We start from the raw sequence: 18,017 nt of genomic DNA, 5'->3' as shown, positions 1-18,017 counted from the left end.
TGGAAGGAGTGCCTTAAAGAAACAGGGACTAAAAGGGATTGATCAGACAGAGGATGAATAAGGGTGCTGCAGCAATAGCTGCATGAGAGAAATACTGTCCTTTCTGAACATTAAAGAATGTAAACACTTCTAGTAGACAATATATACATAATATGGGACAATATGGGAAGTTATTTCTAACCACTGTTACTTAAAATTAGCAGACAGCAACCCCTAACAGAGGGAACATGAAGTACTTGTCTTGATACTGAATTCAGATTTTTTTAAAAAAAACTACTATCAGAGGCCAAACCTGATTACAAGACATTTCAACGCATTCCTCATGGATCTACATCGTTCAATTTCATAGTCATACCTCTTTATTCAAGGACTTATATTCATACAAAATCTAACAGTACAGTCGAAGTGACTGTGGGAAAGACAGTCAAGTAACAGATCAGGCAGCGAAGGATTCAGCCACGACCTCTTTATCTGAGAAAGAGCCTTGTTTCCACTTTGGTGGTTCTGTGATAAAATGTTATTTAAGCTTGTTTATTTTCTTCTTTTCTTTACCTGAAACAGATACATTGTGTGTTTAGATAATCGGAAAATACAACCAGGAAACAAATTGTACAGATCATGGACTGAATGAAGTCAAACAATGCCTCTTTTTATGCACATGCACATTTTCATTTTAGAACATGCAAACAGGACATGTCCAGAGGGGGTAGCCATTGTAAAACTGTGAGCGAAAAACTTGGTATCCTGTTCATGTTGGAGGTCTGAAAATATAGGATATTTTTCAAATCTACCATTGAGATGCACATAACGCTCTGCTCCAATATGGGACCTTACAGAAAAGTTTCAAGACCAGAAGACAACAAGCAATCTAACATGTTACTTCACAAAGAACAGAGCCATGCCTGCAGTTAGACCTTAATGTCTAATTTCTCATTTTAGATGAGCCATTGAATAGATTGCACAAATGTGAGACAACAGGAAGTAAAATTAAAACACAAGGAAATCATCAGAATTGGATCAAATACAATTTGCAAATAATTTACATGTTCATAGACTTGCTTGGAGTCAAGCCAGAGCATGACAAAGAACACCACAGGATCTGTAAGTCTGTTATTTTGATTCAATTAGAATTTTGATTTAATATGCACCAAGTGATAGATATATCCATATGCCCCCTTCACGTGTGCAACATTTGTTTTATTCATCTAGGTCCATCAGCCCAATGTCCAAAAACCTCTTTTAGAAAACCTTTTTAAAGAAAAAAACCTGGATCTGCACCAACATGTGTTTATTTGTTCTTTGGCTAAGTACCTAAGTTGATTTAAATCTGAGGGCTTTCTGGCAATCAACTGTATCACATGTTTTAATAAAGGGTTGGTTTATTGATATTTTCCTTATTTTCAACAATTCCCATGAAAAAAACAAAATCAACATTTGAAGCGATCCTTCTAACAAGTGATGTCTTTGTATCCAAATCCTGATATAAAGTAGCTTATTCCTCTGTGCAATAGAGCTCGATTGTTCCAAAATCTGTTATAAACACATCAATGAGCCACACTGTTGACCTGTGTGACATGTTCTTTCATGTGAACACACACACACACACACACAGTGCAGCTTATTTTGACTCAATGCCACATACACTGTCCTGTTGCCCACAAAAAAATAACTGGAAGTTTAAACTCCACTGCTGAAAAATATTTCCCAGTAATTTAGCCATATTTTCTCCAGTAAACTACACTGTTAGACAAACATTTGCTAAAAACTGAAGCACCCACCTGAAGTAGAATATTTTTGTGTATGTTTAAAAAATGTAAACATATATTTGTTACTAGTTTTTAAACATAGTAGTCACCGATCTTGGTGCCGAGTGCCACAGACAGAGTAGAGAAATTATCGTTCCTCAACATAATCTAGTTTATTGTATGCATGTAGTTTTTCTTCAGTCACCAAAACTATATATTTTTGACCTATTATTTAAGGATTTACATTTCCAGTAGCAACTGGTACTGCCACTATAGGGAGCTTGGAAAACATTAAAAGACACACCAAGGCATTGTTGATTTTGGTCCTTTTGGGGATTTGTTGAAAGAAACAAAGCTAAACAATTTTCCCAGCATTATTTTTTTGGAAGATATGTCATGCCCAGTGGGAAGAGGGAAAGAGTGATTTATAGCCAGTGTATTGCATTAGCCTGGTGGGCTAAATGGATACAGTTATAGTAAAATATAGTCTCAGATCTCAGGGTCTCAATCCGGTAGCAGATGTTCATCCAGGGAAGCTTTTAAACACGAGGGTACAGGCTTGTTACTGTATTTAAAGTCTGCGTAGAGCTGTGACAAAACAGTTCAGCCTTCTGTTATTGTCAGAATACTATTGATCTTGTTTTCCAAGCAAGTTTATAAACCACAGCAAATTCTTTGAAATAACGACTGGACCCAAGTGTGGAAAGAACCATTTTATATTTTGGGTATTTCTATCTGGTTAGGCATCATGCAGACAACTTGCCAACCTCAAAAATGCCCTGTGATTCACATATATAGGCTTTAATATAATTTGTGCCTCAGTGTGTGTTGTCAGGTAACTGTACATCATATAATACAATTTACAACTCTTCATACATAAATGTTTGGTAAAATTTGGTCGCAGTCACACTAAAGCCTGAACCTGGAGATTCCAGAGGGTAAAGCTACAGGGCAGATGAAGTGTCGTCTTGTTGCATAGCCCTACTTTAAGTCAACAGTCAGCAGCAACAACACAACTCTTTATTGTACCTGCAAATACACAGACAGGTAACCTCGCCTACAAACCCCTCACACAATACTGCTCTTAGAGGAACAAGATAAGAAGACGGGAAACCCATGAAAGCTGGGCATATATGGCAGAGATGAGATATATACTGTATGCTTGAGGAGTGTTCATGAGAATTTTTTGTTGATTACAAATAAAAAAACAAAATGGCACTTTTCTCCATTCCGAGACGTTTCTACCAAATGACTGGCAGTATATTTGAAAGAGAAAGGCAAATGCTTACCACACACCCTGAAGCAAAAGTACAGACGCTGTTTTTTGACAAGTTCAAGACCCTGGCATGCACTACATTGCTGACTTTGGATCTGTAATTCTGACTTACCTACCACAAGATCAGTACAAAAAAGTGTTCTCTTTTTTTTGCATTCTGTTCATTATAACAGACTCAAACTTTGTTCTCTACACTTTTTCTCAGCTGTGTACATACTTACATCCTCTACTGTATATTCAAGTCCATCTGACCAGGCTGCATCTTAATACATCTTGGAAAACGAGGCACTTAGTATTCAGCCACATAACGTCAAAAAAAGAGATATTTAGTTCCTCACGTGCACTCAAAACATTTACATCTGGTACAATTTACAAAAATGTGATCTGAAGAGTCAACTCTAGACCCATTCTAACCCATCCAATTGTTTCATTTTTGTCACATTAGTCACTGTGTCCATTAGGTGTCATGGCAGAAGTTTAAGACCTAAGAAGCAATTTGTTTTCCTAAGATCTGTTCAGGTCAGAAGTTGGCAGTAACCCCAAAGTTAATGAAGAAAAACTCAAAGGAGGAAAATAATTTGGTGGTAGCATCAAAATGATCAAGTTGAAACTCTTCTCTTACCCACATGGCAAACATAAAGAAAAAGATACAAAAATAAAAACAGTGTTGTAAGCAGCCATATAAATACCAGGAATGAGGCATTCAGATCTGTCTGAAACAGATAATAGATTTTGGCTTTTGTCTTCTTCTCCAACATTGATTTTACTGGCCAAGGCAAAATACTTAAGGGTCTTCACATGTGCTATAATTTCAGTGCAAGTAAAGGGGCTAGAAAAAAGTAACTGGTGTCTTTTGTCCTTAAAGAGTTTGTAATATAAAAAAGGGGAGTAACAAGACAAAGCTGGAATGATTTCTGAACACCTTTTACAGCACTTTCAACTGGCTTTTTCCTCAGTAGCTTCCATTCTGCATTACTCCTCTGGCTTCCTATCAGCTTGTTGGATCCGACATTAGTGTTGTACAACACTGATAAGCTGCCTCATCCTCAGCCAACAGTTTCCTGCCCTGTTAGCACCAGTCCTCTTCCTCCCTCTCCCTGAGACTTCCTGTTCCTCGGCTCCCGGGCCCAGATGCAGAGTTGACCCCGAGTGTGAAGTGGTACCCATTAGGCACCACACCTGCCCGGCCCTGTGTGGTGGGCGTTGTGACGGGCGTGGCAGCAGTTCCGTGAGAAGCTGAGGCTGTGGTGGAGGAAGTGGCTCTGGCAGAGCGCCCCCCACCATGGCTGCTCACAGTGTCCTGGAAGTATTCTTTTTCTTCACAGAGGGCCTGTTGAGGAGCGGCCTGCTGCTGCCGGTGTAAATTAGGGTCTGAACCGATGCGGGTGGCCGGCATCGGGGACTCGTCCTGGCCCCCGTATAAGCGATCATGCTCTGAAAGGCCACGGCTAAAACGAGTCTGGGGCCCTGCCGTAGCAGTGCTGGCACTGGATGGGAGAGGAGAGGAGTTGGCGGTCTTGTAGGTCACAGCAGGACGAGGTGTCAGGGGCGTCTGCGGCAGCTGCCTGCGACCACGACCAGGAGTACTTGAACCAGAGGGGAGGGTCACAGGACCAGCTTTAGCCACACTGCTACCATGCTGAAGAAACAGTTTATAAAAGATATAAGGCAGGTCAATTGGAAGAAAGTTTATTTATGAAGAACAGAAAAATGTGACAAAACTCAAATGGGGCTGTCTGATAAGAGTCTTATAATCCAATACAGGCCATTTCATACCCAGATAACGATACATTTCATGGTATAGCACATTTTCGGCAACTTCAATTTTCAAGTACTTGTAGTAATAGTATAGTAGGAGAAACCTTTTCCTCATAACATTTTGAATGATATACTGCATAGTGCAATATTCTTGTCTATTCCAGACTTTTCATACACAGACCATGCAACAGAAGTAGTCCCTCTTTTAGATACAAACTTGTTTTGTTTTGGCTGGTCAGGATCCATCTCTTGTTTGGAATAACCCTGTTCTGTGTCATGTTCTCTAACCTCCTTGTCATCTAACTGATGAAAAATTAAGCCTCAAAATGTGTGGTTTGTGTCATAGTGCACAGCTCTAATCTTGAATGTTTCTCATTTGTGGATAAAAAGAACAACAATTATTCAAAATCACGTCCATTATGTTATTTTTAGAGCACTTTCTCCAGATTATTGTGTGTTCTTCAGTGCAAAGGTATTTCTTCACATACAGGTATGTTGCTATGTTGAAGAGAATGACATTTTTGTTAGTGCTGAACTCTAACACACTAAAGCTTGAAGAGAAACTTAACACCACCTCAAAGTCTTGTTTCTGCTGACCTCCACCTTGCTGCAGTTGCGCAGAAGTCTGTTCACACGCATCATCCATCATCATCACTGCTATTTCAAAGGTAAAACAGGCTGGTGTTGAGTTACTATTTTAAGTTCCAAACTGTAGCTTTAATTTGAAAATCCTGTGTTATAATTGTTGTTGGTTTTATGCTGCCATTAAAAACAATATAGCTATACAATTATTTACGAAAACAAGTGGAAAAACACTATGTAGAGAAACAGAAAACACAATCAAATTGTTTCTCACATCCTGAGACACTGAAGGTGAAAAGTCAGAACTTAAATCTCATTGTCACTGTTTTTATTTCAAATCAAAGGTCCACATATGTATGGACTACATGGTGTGATAGATACATTACCTGTTAACCACTAACCTACATATGGCAGAGAAACTCACCTGTCTGAGCAGACCAGCATCCTGACCCTCTCCAGGAGACGTGGATCGACTGGGACCAGCTGACTTGGCGTAACACTGCTCCCTGCTGCCGTAACGCTCACAGGAGTAGTAGCGCTGCTTCTCTCCTGCTGAGGAGTGGTGCCTCCTCTCATGAGGCCGGCTGCGGTCCCGCTCCCTCGCCCGTTCTCTGGACAAACCTTCAGCTGATGGGTCAGTGAATGAGTCTGATGGCGCCATCAAATTAAATGAGAAAGAGGAATACATGGTTGTTATCAGATGTATCCTATCTCTCATTTTAATGTAAGAGAAAAGTTCAAATTTCTCAGTGCAAAAACCTGTAGGGTTTCACAGAATGAAGGATGAAGATTTGAGATGAGCACTTAAAAACTCCTATGATCAAAGTGAATCATTATATCTTTACAGTGTAAACTTTTGTTCCATGACATTTCTATTACACCTCTAATTAAAGGCCAATGGTTGGTCTATATCTGTCTGTTTGCGTGCGTGTGTGTGTGTGTGTGTGTGTGTCGTGAAATTGCTTTCTTTAGCGCTGGAATAATTCCAGTTTTCAGATTAAAACTGTGATGACAGGAACACAGAAGCCTATTCATCATCCTGATGTGTCAGCGTCTTGAGAATGACATGCTTTGAGGAGTGAAACTCTCCTTCACTCACATGTAAAGAGGGCTGCTGGATGTTCTTCTATCTGACCGAGGTACCCATAAATCCCTGGACTGGACCTGTCCACTGTGGCCTTTTATCTCAGCAATAAAGCCCAGCTGCTGTTCTCCAGTGTTAACACAAAAACACCCTGCCACCAGCTCTCAGGCTCTAATTGCTCTAGCAGACCATCCCTGATGGCAAACAAACACTGTCACTATGACCCTCTTTACTGAGCCAGTTTTGCGTTAATAAGCCACAAAATGTTGCTAATTTTCCATACATGAACTGGACTGAAATAGGTAATCCATCAGATGTCTGGCTTTGCTTTGTGTAATAATGTATGTTACTCCCAAATAACAATTTTAAAATTATTTCTGGTGGTGCAAATATAACTACTGTGACATCTAAGAGTCAGCTCAAGAGACAGTTTAGCCAAAGTAAAACAATAATAGGTGAAAAGAATTGTGTGAATCCAGTCATTTCTTGAAATAAGCAGTTTGTTATTGCTGCTCAGCTAACTCTAAAATCTGAGACTAAGCATCTTTGAATGATACAACATGGATACAGGGTTCAGATGTTTTTAATCAGAACTGGTTTCATGCATATTTATTTGATAACTCACTGGCAATCTGAACCGACTGTCGCAAAACAACCTCCTTAGGGATAAATAAGGAGAAACACAAGGGTATGTACAAGGTCCTTTAGTATTTACGTATGCATTTGTGTCTTCTCATCCCAAGCTACACCAAGACAACCATCTGTCTTTAATGTTCTTCAGACATCTCTGCATAATCTCAGGCTTGTGCTAAATGTTGATAAGACAAAATGGCATTCATTTATTAGGACAGAAAAATCATTGTATAGTCAACCATCGTGTCTGTCGCTTGACTTTGGAGATATTCTTCATTTCATGCCACTTGTTCACCTTAAAACAGCTTGAGACAGGCACGTTTCTGTTAATAAATAATAAATAATTTCTACAAAGTTGCCTCAGTAATTCAATTCTCTTTTTACATTTAATACCACTGCTCACCAGACCAAACTTTAGATCTAGTTTCACCTCAGCTAAATGCTGAATGGGAAGACTGCCTTTCACTACTTTGCATCACATGAATGTATTACTGAGGATTTTCATACTTGGTCTCTTACCACTGGCTGATTTAAAGCTTTTAACTTTGAATCTGTTTAGTGAGGTTTATGATGTCTATCTGTAGGTGCTTGTGTTATGTCTGGCAGTTATATTACGCTTTATTAGGTCACGTTATGTCATATTATGTTGGGTACAGTTAGGTCAGCTCAGGATAGGTTAACTTAGGTCAGGTTACATTATGATGAATATGTCAGGTTACATTGCAATGATTTACATTTAATCACGTTATCTTATGTCACGTTACGTTGATATATATGTCCCTTACAGAAGATGTATTGATTTATATGTGATTACCATGTAAATTGTTTCTAATGATAAGCAGTGAAAAAAGCATTTGCATTTTTTGTTGATTGGAAGAGTACAGCAGGTGTTATATGTAATATATCTGATTAACTTATTTTTGTGCTTTTGTGATTAGCTTTTTTTTTTTAACAGAAAATAATTTTACAGATGACCTCAAAGTTCAGCTTGAGTGGGAGCAAGGCAACAACTGCTGCCGCACCCTGATGGTATGTCAAATTTTAAACCTTTTCCAAATGCATCTTGCAGCTCTATACGTGATCTCAAATGCCTTTTCTGTACTAATGGGAGAGCTCAGTTGACATTTTATAAATGAAACTGTTTAGCTCAGAGGGAACAAAAAGGGGGGGGGGCGTTGGGAAGGAAAAAGAGAGAAAAAAATCCCCAGCAAAGCAGATTTTCCTCTGAGAGCTCACAGCTCTTGCTGCTAATCAGATGGAAAGCCTGACATGTAAAATCCCTGGTTGAAGCACAGCAGAAACCCCTTCACCTTCATAACCCGATCATGGAACTTTAATCCTATAAAGAATTTCTGCCGCTACGTTAAGACATCCAAGTGATCTCTAGGAAAGCCCAGCCCACTATCTTTGGCCCTGCATTAGAGTGATGCCAAGTTGGGATATTTTCCTTGCTGTATTACACCAATTAATAATGCTGTGTTAAATGAATTAATCCCTCAACAACCTAATATATCCTCCCTTAGAGGACTTTTTTCTGATCTTTGTTAATCAATTTTAAGTTCTATGTGATGACATTTATGGTAAAATGCTCAACTTTCACATCTTATTAGTGTTGCAGGGTGAGTCTTGGAGGATTTAACAAAGCAAGTGAAGTGACACCATGTAACTCTTGCTGAAGAGTGGCCACTGTGGAAACAGATGGTAATTACAAGATAAGGCACATAGAATTTCCCTTTGCTTTATAAGAGTCTATTGGGCAGCAATTAAGATTTTTATTAGCAAGAGGAAGATTGTGTCTGTCTTCTTTATTAGTTTTCATCTAACTACATGTATAGTTGTGTAATATTACATGGAATAATCTGTCTGCCTTGTTGTACACACCCAAAGAGGTTGTAGGGGTTCAGTATCATATTACCTGTTTGTCTCTCCGAGTTTACAAATATTTTATAAGATCTCTTCTCCTTCTCTCTCTGGCCAATAAGAGTACCAATATTTCCATCTTTGTAGGTACATACAACGATGTTCTGTTTCAAGCTGTGTAGATGTTGCACTCAATAATTAAGTGAAAGCAATCTGGATTCTGCATCACTATATCCCTGTCTTTATATAGAACTAGACAATATGAGGTATAACTAATGTTCAACTTTTTGTTTAAACGACCGGGCATTTTTTAAGTGATCTGTTTAATTTTGTCAGCATCCATCTCTTATTGAGGGGGCTATATTTTTCCCACATTACGAATACCAGTCTGAACATGACCTTAGAGTTTGCCTTGTGCTGTAATATTCTGTGTCATGTTCAGTTACCTACAGTACGATGAATGACGTTGTTCGAGAATCGACTGCATTAATTCAGTCTGTACCTATCACAGTTTACTGATATACTCACCAACCGTGCTGGACGGTTGCACTGATGCAGCTCTATCCAGTGACTTCTGCTTCTTGTCTTTGTCCTTGTCCCTGCGTCGATGGCAGCGGTGGTGGTGATGATGGTGGTGGGCTCTGTCTTGTCCCTGGGCTTGCCCAGGCCCTGTTGATGACTGCGCCAAGCTGGGCCGTTCCAGGTCATACTCGTTCAGCCCAAGCTCCTGGCGGTACTGCTGCGTTAGCGAAGATGCTGAGCGTCTTATAGGACTGAGGTCCACAATCGGCTGAGAGGGAAAGAGATTAGGGGGTGGCGTGAGTTAAAAAATAGTAGAGAGGGGCAACTGCACTGGTTCTATCCAAAACTGGATACTGGATCATGACACACAAATGACACAACCAGTGGACGGGAACCTTTTGTCTTAAGATCAAAGTTCAACCCGTTCTTCTCCAGGCACAGACGGAAACAGAAGTTTGAAAGATTGAGAAGAATGAAGACAAATCTGTCAACTGAATACTTACCATTACAAAACTTTGTTGCAAAAATTTGTAAGCTAGCAGGCATTTCTGCTGGCAAACAAAGAAGAGGTGGGGTGTTGACTTTGGCCTTTCTGGCATTTTTCACTTTTTTAACATGCCACTTCTTTTTTTAGTTTTTTTTTTTCTGGCTTTATTGATAGTACAGCTGAAGAGTGTGACAGGAAACAGGGTAAGAGAGGGGGAGTGACACGCAGCAAGGGTACCCGGGCCGGGAGTCGAACCCAGGTCCGCTGCAGAGCCTTGGCACATGGGTCACGCGCTACCAACCGAGCTAAGCTGCGCCCCTTATAACATGCCACTTCTAACTTTGAAAAGAAGTGTAATCTTTCTTGAAATAGCTAACACTTGGTAATAGATTTTTGTTAAAGAAAATAATTTTGCGAAAACAGATCTTTTAAGAATCAAACAACACACTCTGTTGGCTTTAAATATGGGTCTGAAAGGTTTTACCACATATCATTGCACTTATCTTCAGGCTTGCTATTTACAGAGGGATTGTGAACATTTCAGCTGCTCAGCCATCATAAAAGTAAGAATGAGAATTTTATGTATTCCATACAAACTCACTGGATAGACTGAGGTCATGTAAATGAGACTACCAGTTTAAGGTAGAAGAATTACAGTTTCAAACCACCAGAGTCAGCACAGAGCCTACTGCTGGTCAGAAGCAGTCAAATTGGCCATGTTTGATTTTGGATGGATGTATTTATTTAAAAGGATGTAATGCCTTTTCTTATGCCATTATCCTGCCTGTTTTTTCTGCAAAAGGAAACATAAATGGCTGTTTATACTGGAAACATTCCTGCTGTAATCACCAATTGTTTTTTGAACTTGGGGGCAGCAGAAATACAGTTATGATTGTAACATTGACATTTCATCACCTTTAAGTTGATATGGTGAGCTTGTTGGCAAACAGTTGCTTATTTACACATCTAAATCAGAGCAACATTTTCATTAATTTGGGAGCTTCTGGCCACAAGTTTATCATAATATAATATTATATATATATATATATATATATATATATATATATATATATATATATATATATATATATATATATATATATATATATATATATACACACACTCTGTTTTAACTGTATTTTGGTTTCGACAAACTCCTGAGGGTAACGTCTGCCTCTTTAGCTGCTCGACTATATTCATCAGCTAGTTGTTAACTGCTGTCTGTATCTAAGCAGATCTTTTGCAGTGGGTTTATTACTATTTATACTATACTTTTTTCACACACACACTCACAAAAGAGTTGTCTGCTGCATCCTAAAACCAGATTGTGAGGCTTGTGAGAATGTTATCAAAACAGTAATGTGGCAGGCAAGATAGCTAAGCAATACAAATGAAAGATACTATACTACACGAACTACAGAGTGAGGTGAAATTCTCAGTCACTATGACTGACCCAGTTGACATTGCCACATTGTTTCTTACATACATTGCTATAGGCCTTTTGCAAGCGTTTTAAGTACACAGTGGTGAATTCCTTTAAAACATTAACTTAATTGATTAATACTCACTAATGCTTTGAAGACACTGACACTCACCCCACCTGATTCTTTTCTTACTGACCAGCACAGCTATCAGGTTACAAGCTGATGTGATAGGGAACTAGAACAGCAGCTAAGTTACCACCCCACCTGCTGGTTACTGTATAGCAGTATATTGTATTTAAAGATTTCATTTTGCAAATGTACCAGTATGTATCTAGATTATACAGCATCTAGTGCTAAAAATGTAATACGTCATTTCATTGAACATAACATTAAATACCCACTAAATGACAAATGATCTGTTGATGAACTACTGTCATTAATCAATGTTTCACAGACAGATTCTGGGTGGTCGTGCTGTTCCTCCTGTTCCTACCCCACAGCCTGGCCTGTAGCTACAGTCAGTGAAAACAATATCACAACACTGCAGAAAATATTCATATTACAAAGTCATTTTGTCCAGTATGCAGTCTTAAAATCTTACTTTTCAGATAAATGCTGTCATATGCTTTTAATTAGAAAGAAGATTCCACTGATATTTTCAGATTATTTAAAATGATTCAAAGGGTCAGTAAAAGAGAGTAAAATATTAGAGATTAATCAGACTTTCTAAGTTTGCTTTTGATTTGATTTTTTTTTATGTATGAATAGTAGATTTTAAGACTGAAATTAACATCAAATGACAGATACGGTTGGATGGGTTTTCGTAGTGTAGTTGAAAGAAAATAGTTATTTCAAAGCAATAAAGCAGTGGTACCATCCCTGCCTTGTTTCACAATCACACACAACAAAAACTACACACTACTACGTTACTACATAACGACACTCACGTACACAACCACATTTTACCAAAGTGTAGTACTGTACAGCTGTAGTAAATGGCTGAAAAGCAGGACAGAGTGCTTGACATACCCCAGATAAACTGGACTACTACACTGGAGTCCAGGGATGGGTGTGTTTGATGGATATGTAAATTTGTGTGCTACATGTAATGTGACTATCTGGGATTTCATGAAATGACCAGTGTATACTGTATATGTAGGAGGGTCACTTTGTCCATGATGGTGGAAGGGTGTGACCTCTGCACTGAGATGAGAGGAATATATGGAGGCAAACACAGACATGAGAGAAGAAGAGGAAGAAGAAGAAAATAAGGGAGAGGACGAGAGGAGGAGAAAAGCAGAAAAGAAAGAGAGAGGTGGCACAACAGGTGGTACATACTGCCAGGTGGGTCCCAGGGGCGTGGCGAGGGTGGCTCCGCTATCAGACAGCACACATAAGAGGGAGGTGGGCAAAACATTAGCAGTGGGCATTGAAATCAGGAGAAAGGGACAACAGAAGAGGAGAGGAGAGACCAAGAAGGATGAGGCTGGTGACATTCTTTATTTTCTTATTGTCAAATACATCATACGAAAAGACCAAAAACGTGCTAGTGTTTTCTGTATTCTGTGATAATAGTCTGATATATCTCATTCCTCCGTGGCATGAAGCACCACTGTCAGCTATTTTGGCATTAGCTAGTTTGCTCAGTTACCTGTGCACTTAGCGATCATACTAGCTGACTTGCTCTTACACTGTGTAGAGAACACAGGACAATAGCAGGACTAGGAGAGGTGGGCTCTGTGTTTACTTCATTGATGCTTGACGCTCACATGCAGTCAAAGTGGATGGACAGTGTTTACCTGATGTTGAATCCTTAGCATGAAGATGCCACCCATACTATCATCACCATCTTTCTGTTTACATTAACACCAATGCAAATAAAAAAAAAGTTTTATGTATATATGTGTGTAAATAATCTGTTTTCTGTGTTTGATAAGCATTAAAGACTGTCAAAATTGTAATTTTGTTATGTAACTCTGTGTTGCGTAATGACATCACCTTGAAAACTGGCAAACGCCAGGTAGAAAGGTACAAAGTGGTATGAAGAAACAGGACGGGCCGTAGATGTACTCAAATTTTCAAAGTTTTGGTCTTGTCATTGGATTTGTTGACATTAATAAAAATATAGAATAAGACCAACCATATCCATTAAAGAGAAAGATAGAGTGACATATCAAAATGCAACAAAAACAAGGAAAGCACATGTTAAGATTTGTGGGTTGACAGAGAAAGACTGACAAAGACACAGAGACAGGCAAACAGTGAGGGTAAACACACGAGATCAGACAGGTGAAACAATCCGAGAAACAGAGAAATGACTGACAGAAAGATCATCTTGACATGATGTCCATATGTAGAAGACAAGAGCAGCAACTGTATACAACATGACAATAAAATAGTAAATAATTTAAACATGGATGAAAATAAGTGACATTCATGAAGATAAAGGGATTACTGCAAACACGCTCAACTGTTGAATTAGATCCCATTGCAAGTGAGTGTAACTACTGAACATAATAAAAGATAAACGATAACATCAAGTTGTATAATAATAGTGTCTGTGAGGTAAATCAAATAGAATCATCAGAATAAAAGCCTTCTAGAATACAGATACATTACATTACGGTACGGTATAGCATCTAGTTTATATTCTAATGCAAAACACAATATGAATGAAAGAATAATACCAAATAAACTGTCTTTGCAGATTTAAAGGGAAACTGCTAGTCTTGCTTTATCCAAAGTTTAGCCTCTATAGTCACTAATTAGCACATTATAAGTAATTTTCTTAATCTCTACACAAACAGAAACTGAAAACATAGAAACATTTCTGATTCTACAGGAAAGTATGTGCTCTATTAGCTCACAGCTACGATCACTAACCTCCCACCACTTCGGTTTGCACCAGCCTTTTTCAGACCTTTTCAAGGTCTTCAATCCCAGCCACCTGTTATTTAGCTGTTTTATCTATTTAATTATTTAGTTTTTTTTCATTGTGGAAGCCATTGTTTGATTATTTAATCAAGAGGTATCCACAGAGTCTATGTGTTCCAAACCTAATATTGTCACAAGTATCAACCAAAAAACTTTGAATGCGCCAAAGGTTACTTCTGTTTCTGTTAGTATTATTAAAACAGCAAGCATAGCACCATTAGCACCGAAGAGCTTACGTAGTACTCAGCATTGAGTCGGGGCAGAGAAGCTGCTCTGCAGTGGCCCTCCAGGCTTGGATATGTTTCTGTGTCTGAAATGTTCTCCACCTGCTTCAGTTCAACCAATTCCTGAAAGGAAAATGAGAGGAAGTAGTATGCAGGAAGGCATCACAGATGACATACAGATTCAGCAGTTTTTATGGTGTTAGTGTACCTGAGGTCGGGTGGAATATGGCACATCTTCTGACTGGCCTCTATGTAGTTTCCTTCGGCCTTTGGGCCTCTGTGCTGCCTGAGAAACGTCTCCGGACTGGGAATGTTTGATGGCAGTCCTCTGGTTTATTCTGTATACACAGACACACAAGAGCTATGACTGTAACACTGCTACTTAATCAATTTTAGGATTCTTCTCTATTGAATTGACTGTTTTTCAGAGTTGAAGTGATAACCTTAATTAATTGTTCAGTCCTTAACAAATGCAATCTTTATAATGAACAAATAATCCTTTAAGTAAATTTTCAAGCAAACATGCCAAACATTTCATTTTATTGTTCTAAGCTCACAAATTTGACTTTTTCAGCTGTTCTTGATATAGCAAAGAGTAAATCTTTGGGGTTTGGACACCAAAAATGATAAAGCCACTGTAAGCGTTGCTTTAGCAAACCTCTTTTCGTTATACAGTCCACATGAATGCACAGTGGTAATTGCCAGACATAGCTGCAAACATAACTGCTCTCTGGGTATTTACAAGCAGACAGGACTGCCAAAGTTTTCCTACAACACTCATCCTCTCTGAGAAAGAGAAAAAAAGGATCTGCTCCTTCCCAGTAAATACCTACATTGTGACATGGACATTTCCTTCCCCTCACTTTGAGGACCCTGTGGCTATCTTCAACAATGTTAAATTGAACTCACCACTGAATAAATGACAGCAGAGGCTTGTCATAGTCAGACATTTACATCCAGACATCCCAACCTGGCCGGTTTACTTAAACTGTAACTGTAGAAATGAACCCACCTGTAGTTGGTTGTTTGTAAAGGAAGCACTGGCAGTGTTCATGTAATTTATAGGACATTTAGCTCTTGTTCCTATCAAAATTTCATTTCTGACAGATCATGACATGTGGTAAATGTAAAGTATGTAAGCAATGTATAAATGTAGAAGAAAGATACAACATAATGTAAACAATGTCTGAGACAGAAGAACCCAACTGGACTGAATGGAGGAAAAGTTTCTTTAGTATTAATCAAGAAGATCACTTCCTCATTTCTAAGGCTATTGATATTAAGAAACATACAATTATGTTAGTTAGAAGTTAGATTTCAAAAATTTTTCCTAAGGATGCAAAGAGGTTATCAGTGAAACAAAAGCATCCATGCTGTGGATATATTATGTTTCTACTGTGTCTGACAGTCACTCACATCGTGTCCCTGTTAACCGAGGTGGCAATGGTGGTGGCAGCGTTGATGGCAGCGGTGGCGATGGCGGTGGAGGGCAGTGTTGCTGGCTTTGCCACTGGCTCAGGCTGCGATGGGAGGGGCTGTTTTAGACTGGGGAATGGTGGTTCGACTTCCAGTATGTGAGTGAGAGGCAGCACAGGGCGAAACAATGCCCCCAGTTTACTCTGCAGGACAGACCAATGGGATATATCATAAACAAAGTGTATATACACTGACAGAGCACCAGATGCGTTACTAGATAAAAAACGAATTAAAATATTTATCTAATATTCAGCCTTCACAAAATGTTTTGCTTAGAACAGTTAAATAAATCATCCAGAGTAGTGCACATTTCTACTGCTGCATCAGTGATTTCACTCCATTGGCAGATTAGTTTTTCCTGTATTGTGAGATACATTAATTAAGCTTGAATTTGACAAAAGGAGTAAAACATGATTTAATGATGCTACAAACAAGATTATTTGTCTTTTGAGGAATTAATGCCTTGAGCCTTTTTTCAGTTGTCTTAAGACATTTCCAATTGAGCTGTATTAAAAGACAAATATTTTAGTTCGAAGCATCATTAATCAAAATCTCTTCAAATCAACCTGTATCTTAGAAGTGGTAAAAAACTATTTAATACACAAAATAACCCAGACTGCATCTTAATCCAAATATATCATTATTGCACTCACTAAGATATGACATTTCTTTCTGCCTAAACAACCTCTTAGTTCTTTACAAGGGGAATTCTTTTTAATTAGAACATGCTTTTACCGGGGGTCCCCCTGTAGATTGCTGCTGCTGGAGTCTCTTGGCACGATTCTGCTTATAGTAGTCAAAGATCATGAGAGCTGCATAGACTTTCCCCACAGTGAGCTCGTTGTCTGGAGGAGGAGAGAGCAGAGTCAGAGAAAGTTGCTCTATGTGGGCAGTAGATGGTGCCAGATGAGCAACTTTGAGAACATCTACAGCGTGAGCCAGCTCAGCGTTGGCCTCACACTAAGCTGTGCTGTCAAGTTCACTGTTCAATCATTTGTGCATTATTTACTATTTCTTGTCTTTATGTGTGTCTGTACGTTAAAAGGACACAGAATAATGCATCTCAATGAAACACAAAAAACAGACACTTAACTAGAGTCTTCTCTAGAATCTAGAAACTTTGTACAGTTCCATTTTTTTTAATCAAGCAGACAGAATTGTTGTCTTTTTCTTTGAGAACTACAACCTTAAAGTCTCAATTACAGTCAGTAATGACAGAAGAATCCATTTTGCCAATTTCCATCTATTACTGCATCCTAAAATACTGAAACTAAATTTTTTTAGCCAGATTTAAAGCCAGATTTTGTTCTCTAATCATTTTGGCTATTTTCCAAGACAAATCAAACTGTGTGGAGACATACCCATAAATGAGCGTCAGTATCTTAAAATAAAAAATGCATTATTATCATCAAGGAAGGTCAATAAATCTGAATCTAGAAAATAGTTGAAATGTGGGTTAAATCATCTCTACTAATTCTACGTTTAGGACTCAAGTGATGAGTTCAAAGTGAGATTTTTTCAAGTGTGCAGTCCTATAAAGATGAGCAAACAACATTTTCTAAGATGAAGTAGGAAAAGCAGGAACAAGTGTAATGCAAACAACTGGGTTTCAGTAGAACCCAAACAGAACTGTGGCTCACATTTGTGAGGCGTCACCAGCAGGTCGATAGTCTTCTGCGACAGGTTGGGCCAAACTCGGTTTAGCTCTCTCTTTAGGTCCACGTCGCTCAAGTGCTGCGCCAGGACCCCTGGGGACATGCCCACAAACACGTCACATCAAATCTGCACCAAAGCCATCACCACTATTCACATTAACATCAGAGCCATCGGTCCGGCTGTTAGGGTTTCTGGTTTTTGTGGTTTCAGTCTCTCACCAGATGCCAGCTTGATCTCCAGGGCCGTGCGAATCAGGGCCATCAGCGTGGAGGTGAAGTGCACCGTGTTGTCTTCTGCAATGGGCATGTTCATCTTTACTAATCGCTGAGAGGCATGGAAGCAAAGAGGAGGGGCCA

General features: G+C 38.9%; 1 protein-coding gene across 3 annotated transcripts in view; it reads right to left on the bottom strand.

The window, feature by feature from the left end:
* Positions 1 to 336: 336 nt before the first annotated feature.
* cacna1bb (calcium channel, voltage-dependent, N type, alpha 1B subunit, b) overlaps positions 337 to 18,017 on the bottom strand; it is a 165,583-nt gene continuing 147,902 nt past the window's right edge. For all 3 annotated transcript variants that reach the window (XM_037116898.1, XM_037116899.1, XM_037116900.1), the window contains 10 exons: positions 17,880 to 17,985; positions 17,646 to 17,753; positions 16,741 to 16,850; positions 15,946 to 16,148; positions 14,738 to 14,867; positions 14,542 to 14,652; positions 12,710 to 12,748; positions 9,467 to 9,728; positions 5,786 to 6,009; positions 337 to 4,660 (listed from right to left, as the gene is read on the bottom strand). In XM_037116898.1, coding sequence (XP_036972793.1) covers positions 4,091 to 4,660; positions 5,786 to 6,009; positions 9,467 to 9,728; positions 12,710 to 12,748; positions 14,542 to 14,652; positions 14,738 to 14,867; positions 15,946 to 16,148; positions 16,741 to 16,850; positions 17,646 to 17,753; positions 17,880 to 17,985 — 1,863 coding nt within the window. In that variant the 3' untranslated portion in view covers positions 337 to 4,090. The remainder of the gene's footprint in view (positions 4,661 to 5,785; positions 6,010 to 9,466; positions 9,729 to 12,709; positions 12,749 to 14,541; positions 14,653 to 14,737; positions 14,868 to 15,945; positions 16,149 to 16,740; positions 16,851 to 17,645; positions 17,754 to 17,879; positions 17,986 to 18,017) is intronic.

The sequence above is a fragment of the Acanthopagrus latus genome, chromosome 12, assembly GCF_904848185.1.
Source record: "Acanthopagrus latus isolate v.2019 chromosome 12, fAcaLat1.1, whole genome shotgun sequence".
NCBI lineage: Eukaryota > Metazoa > Chordata > Actinopteri > Spariformes > Sparidae > Acanthopagrus > Acanthopagrus latus.
The sequence above is the reverse complement of the archived record's forward strand: the minus strand, read 5'-3'. Positions and strand labels throughout refer to the sequence as shown.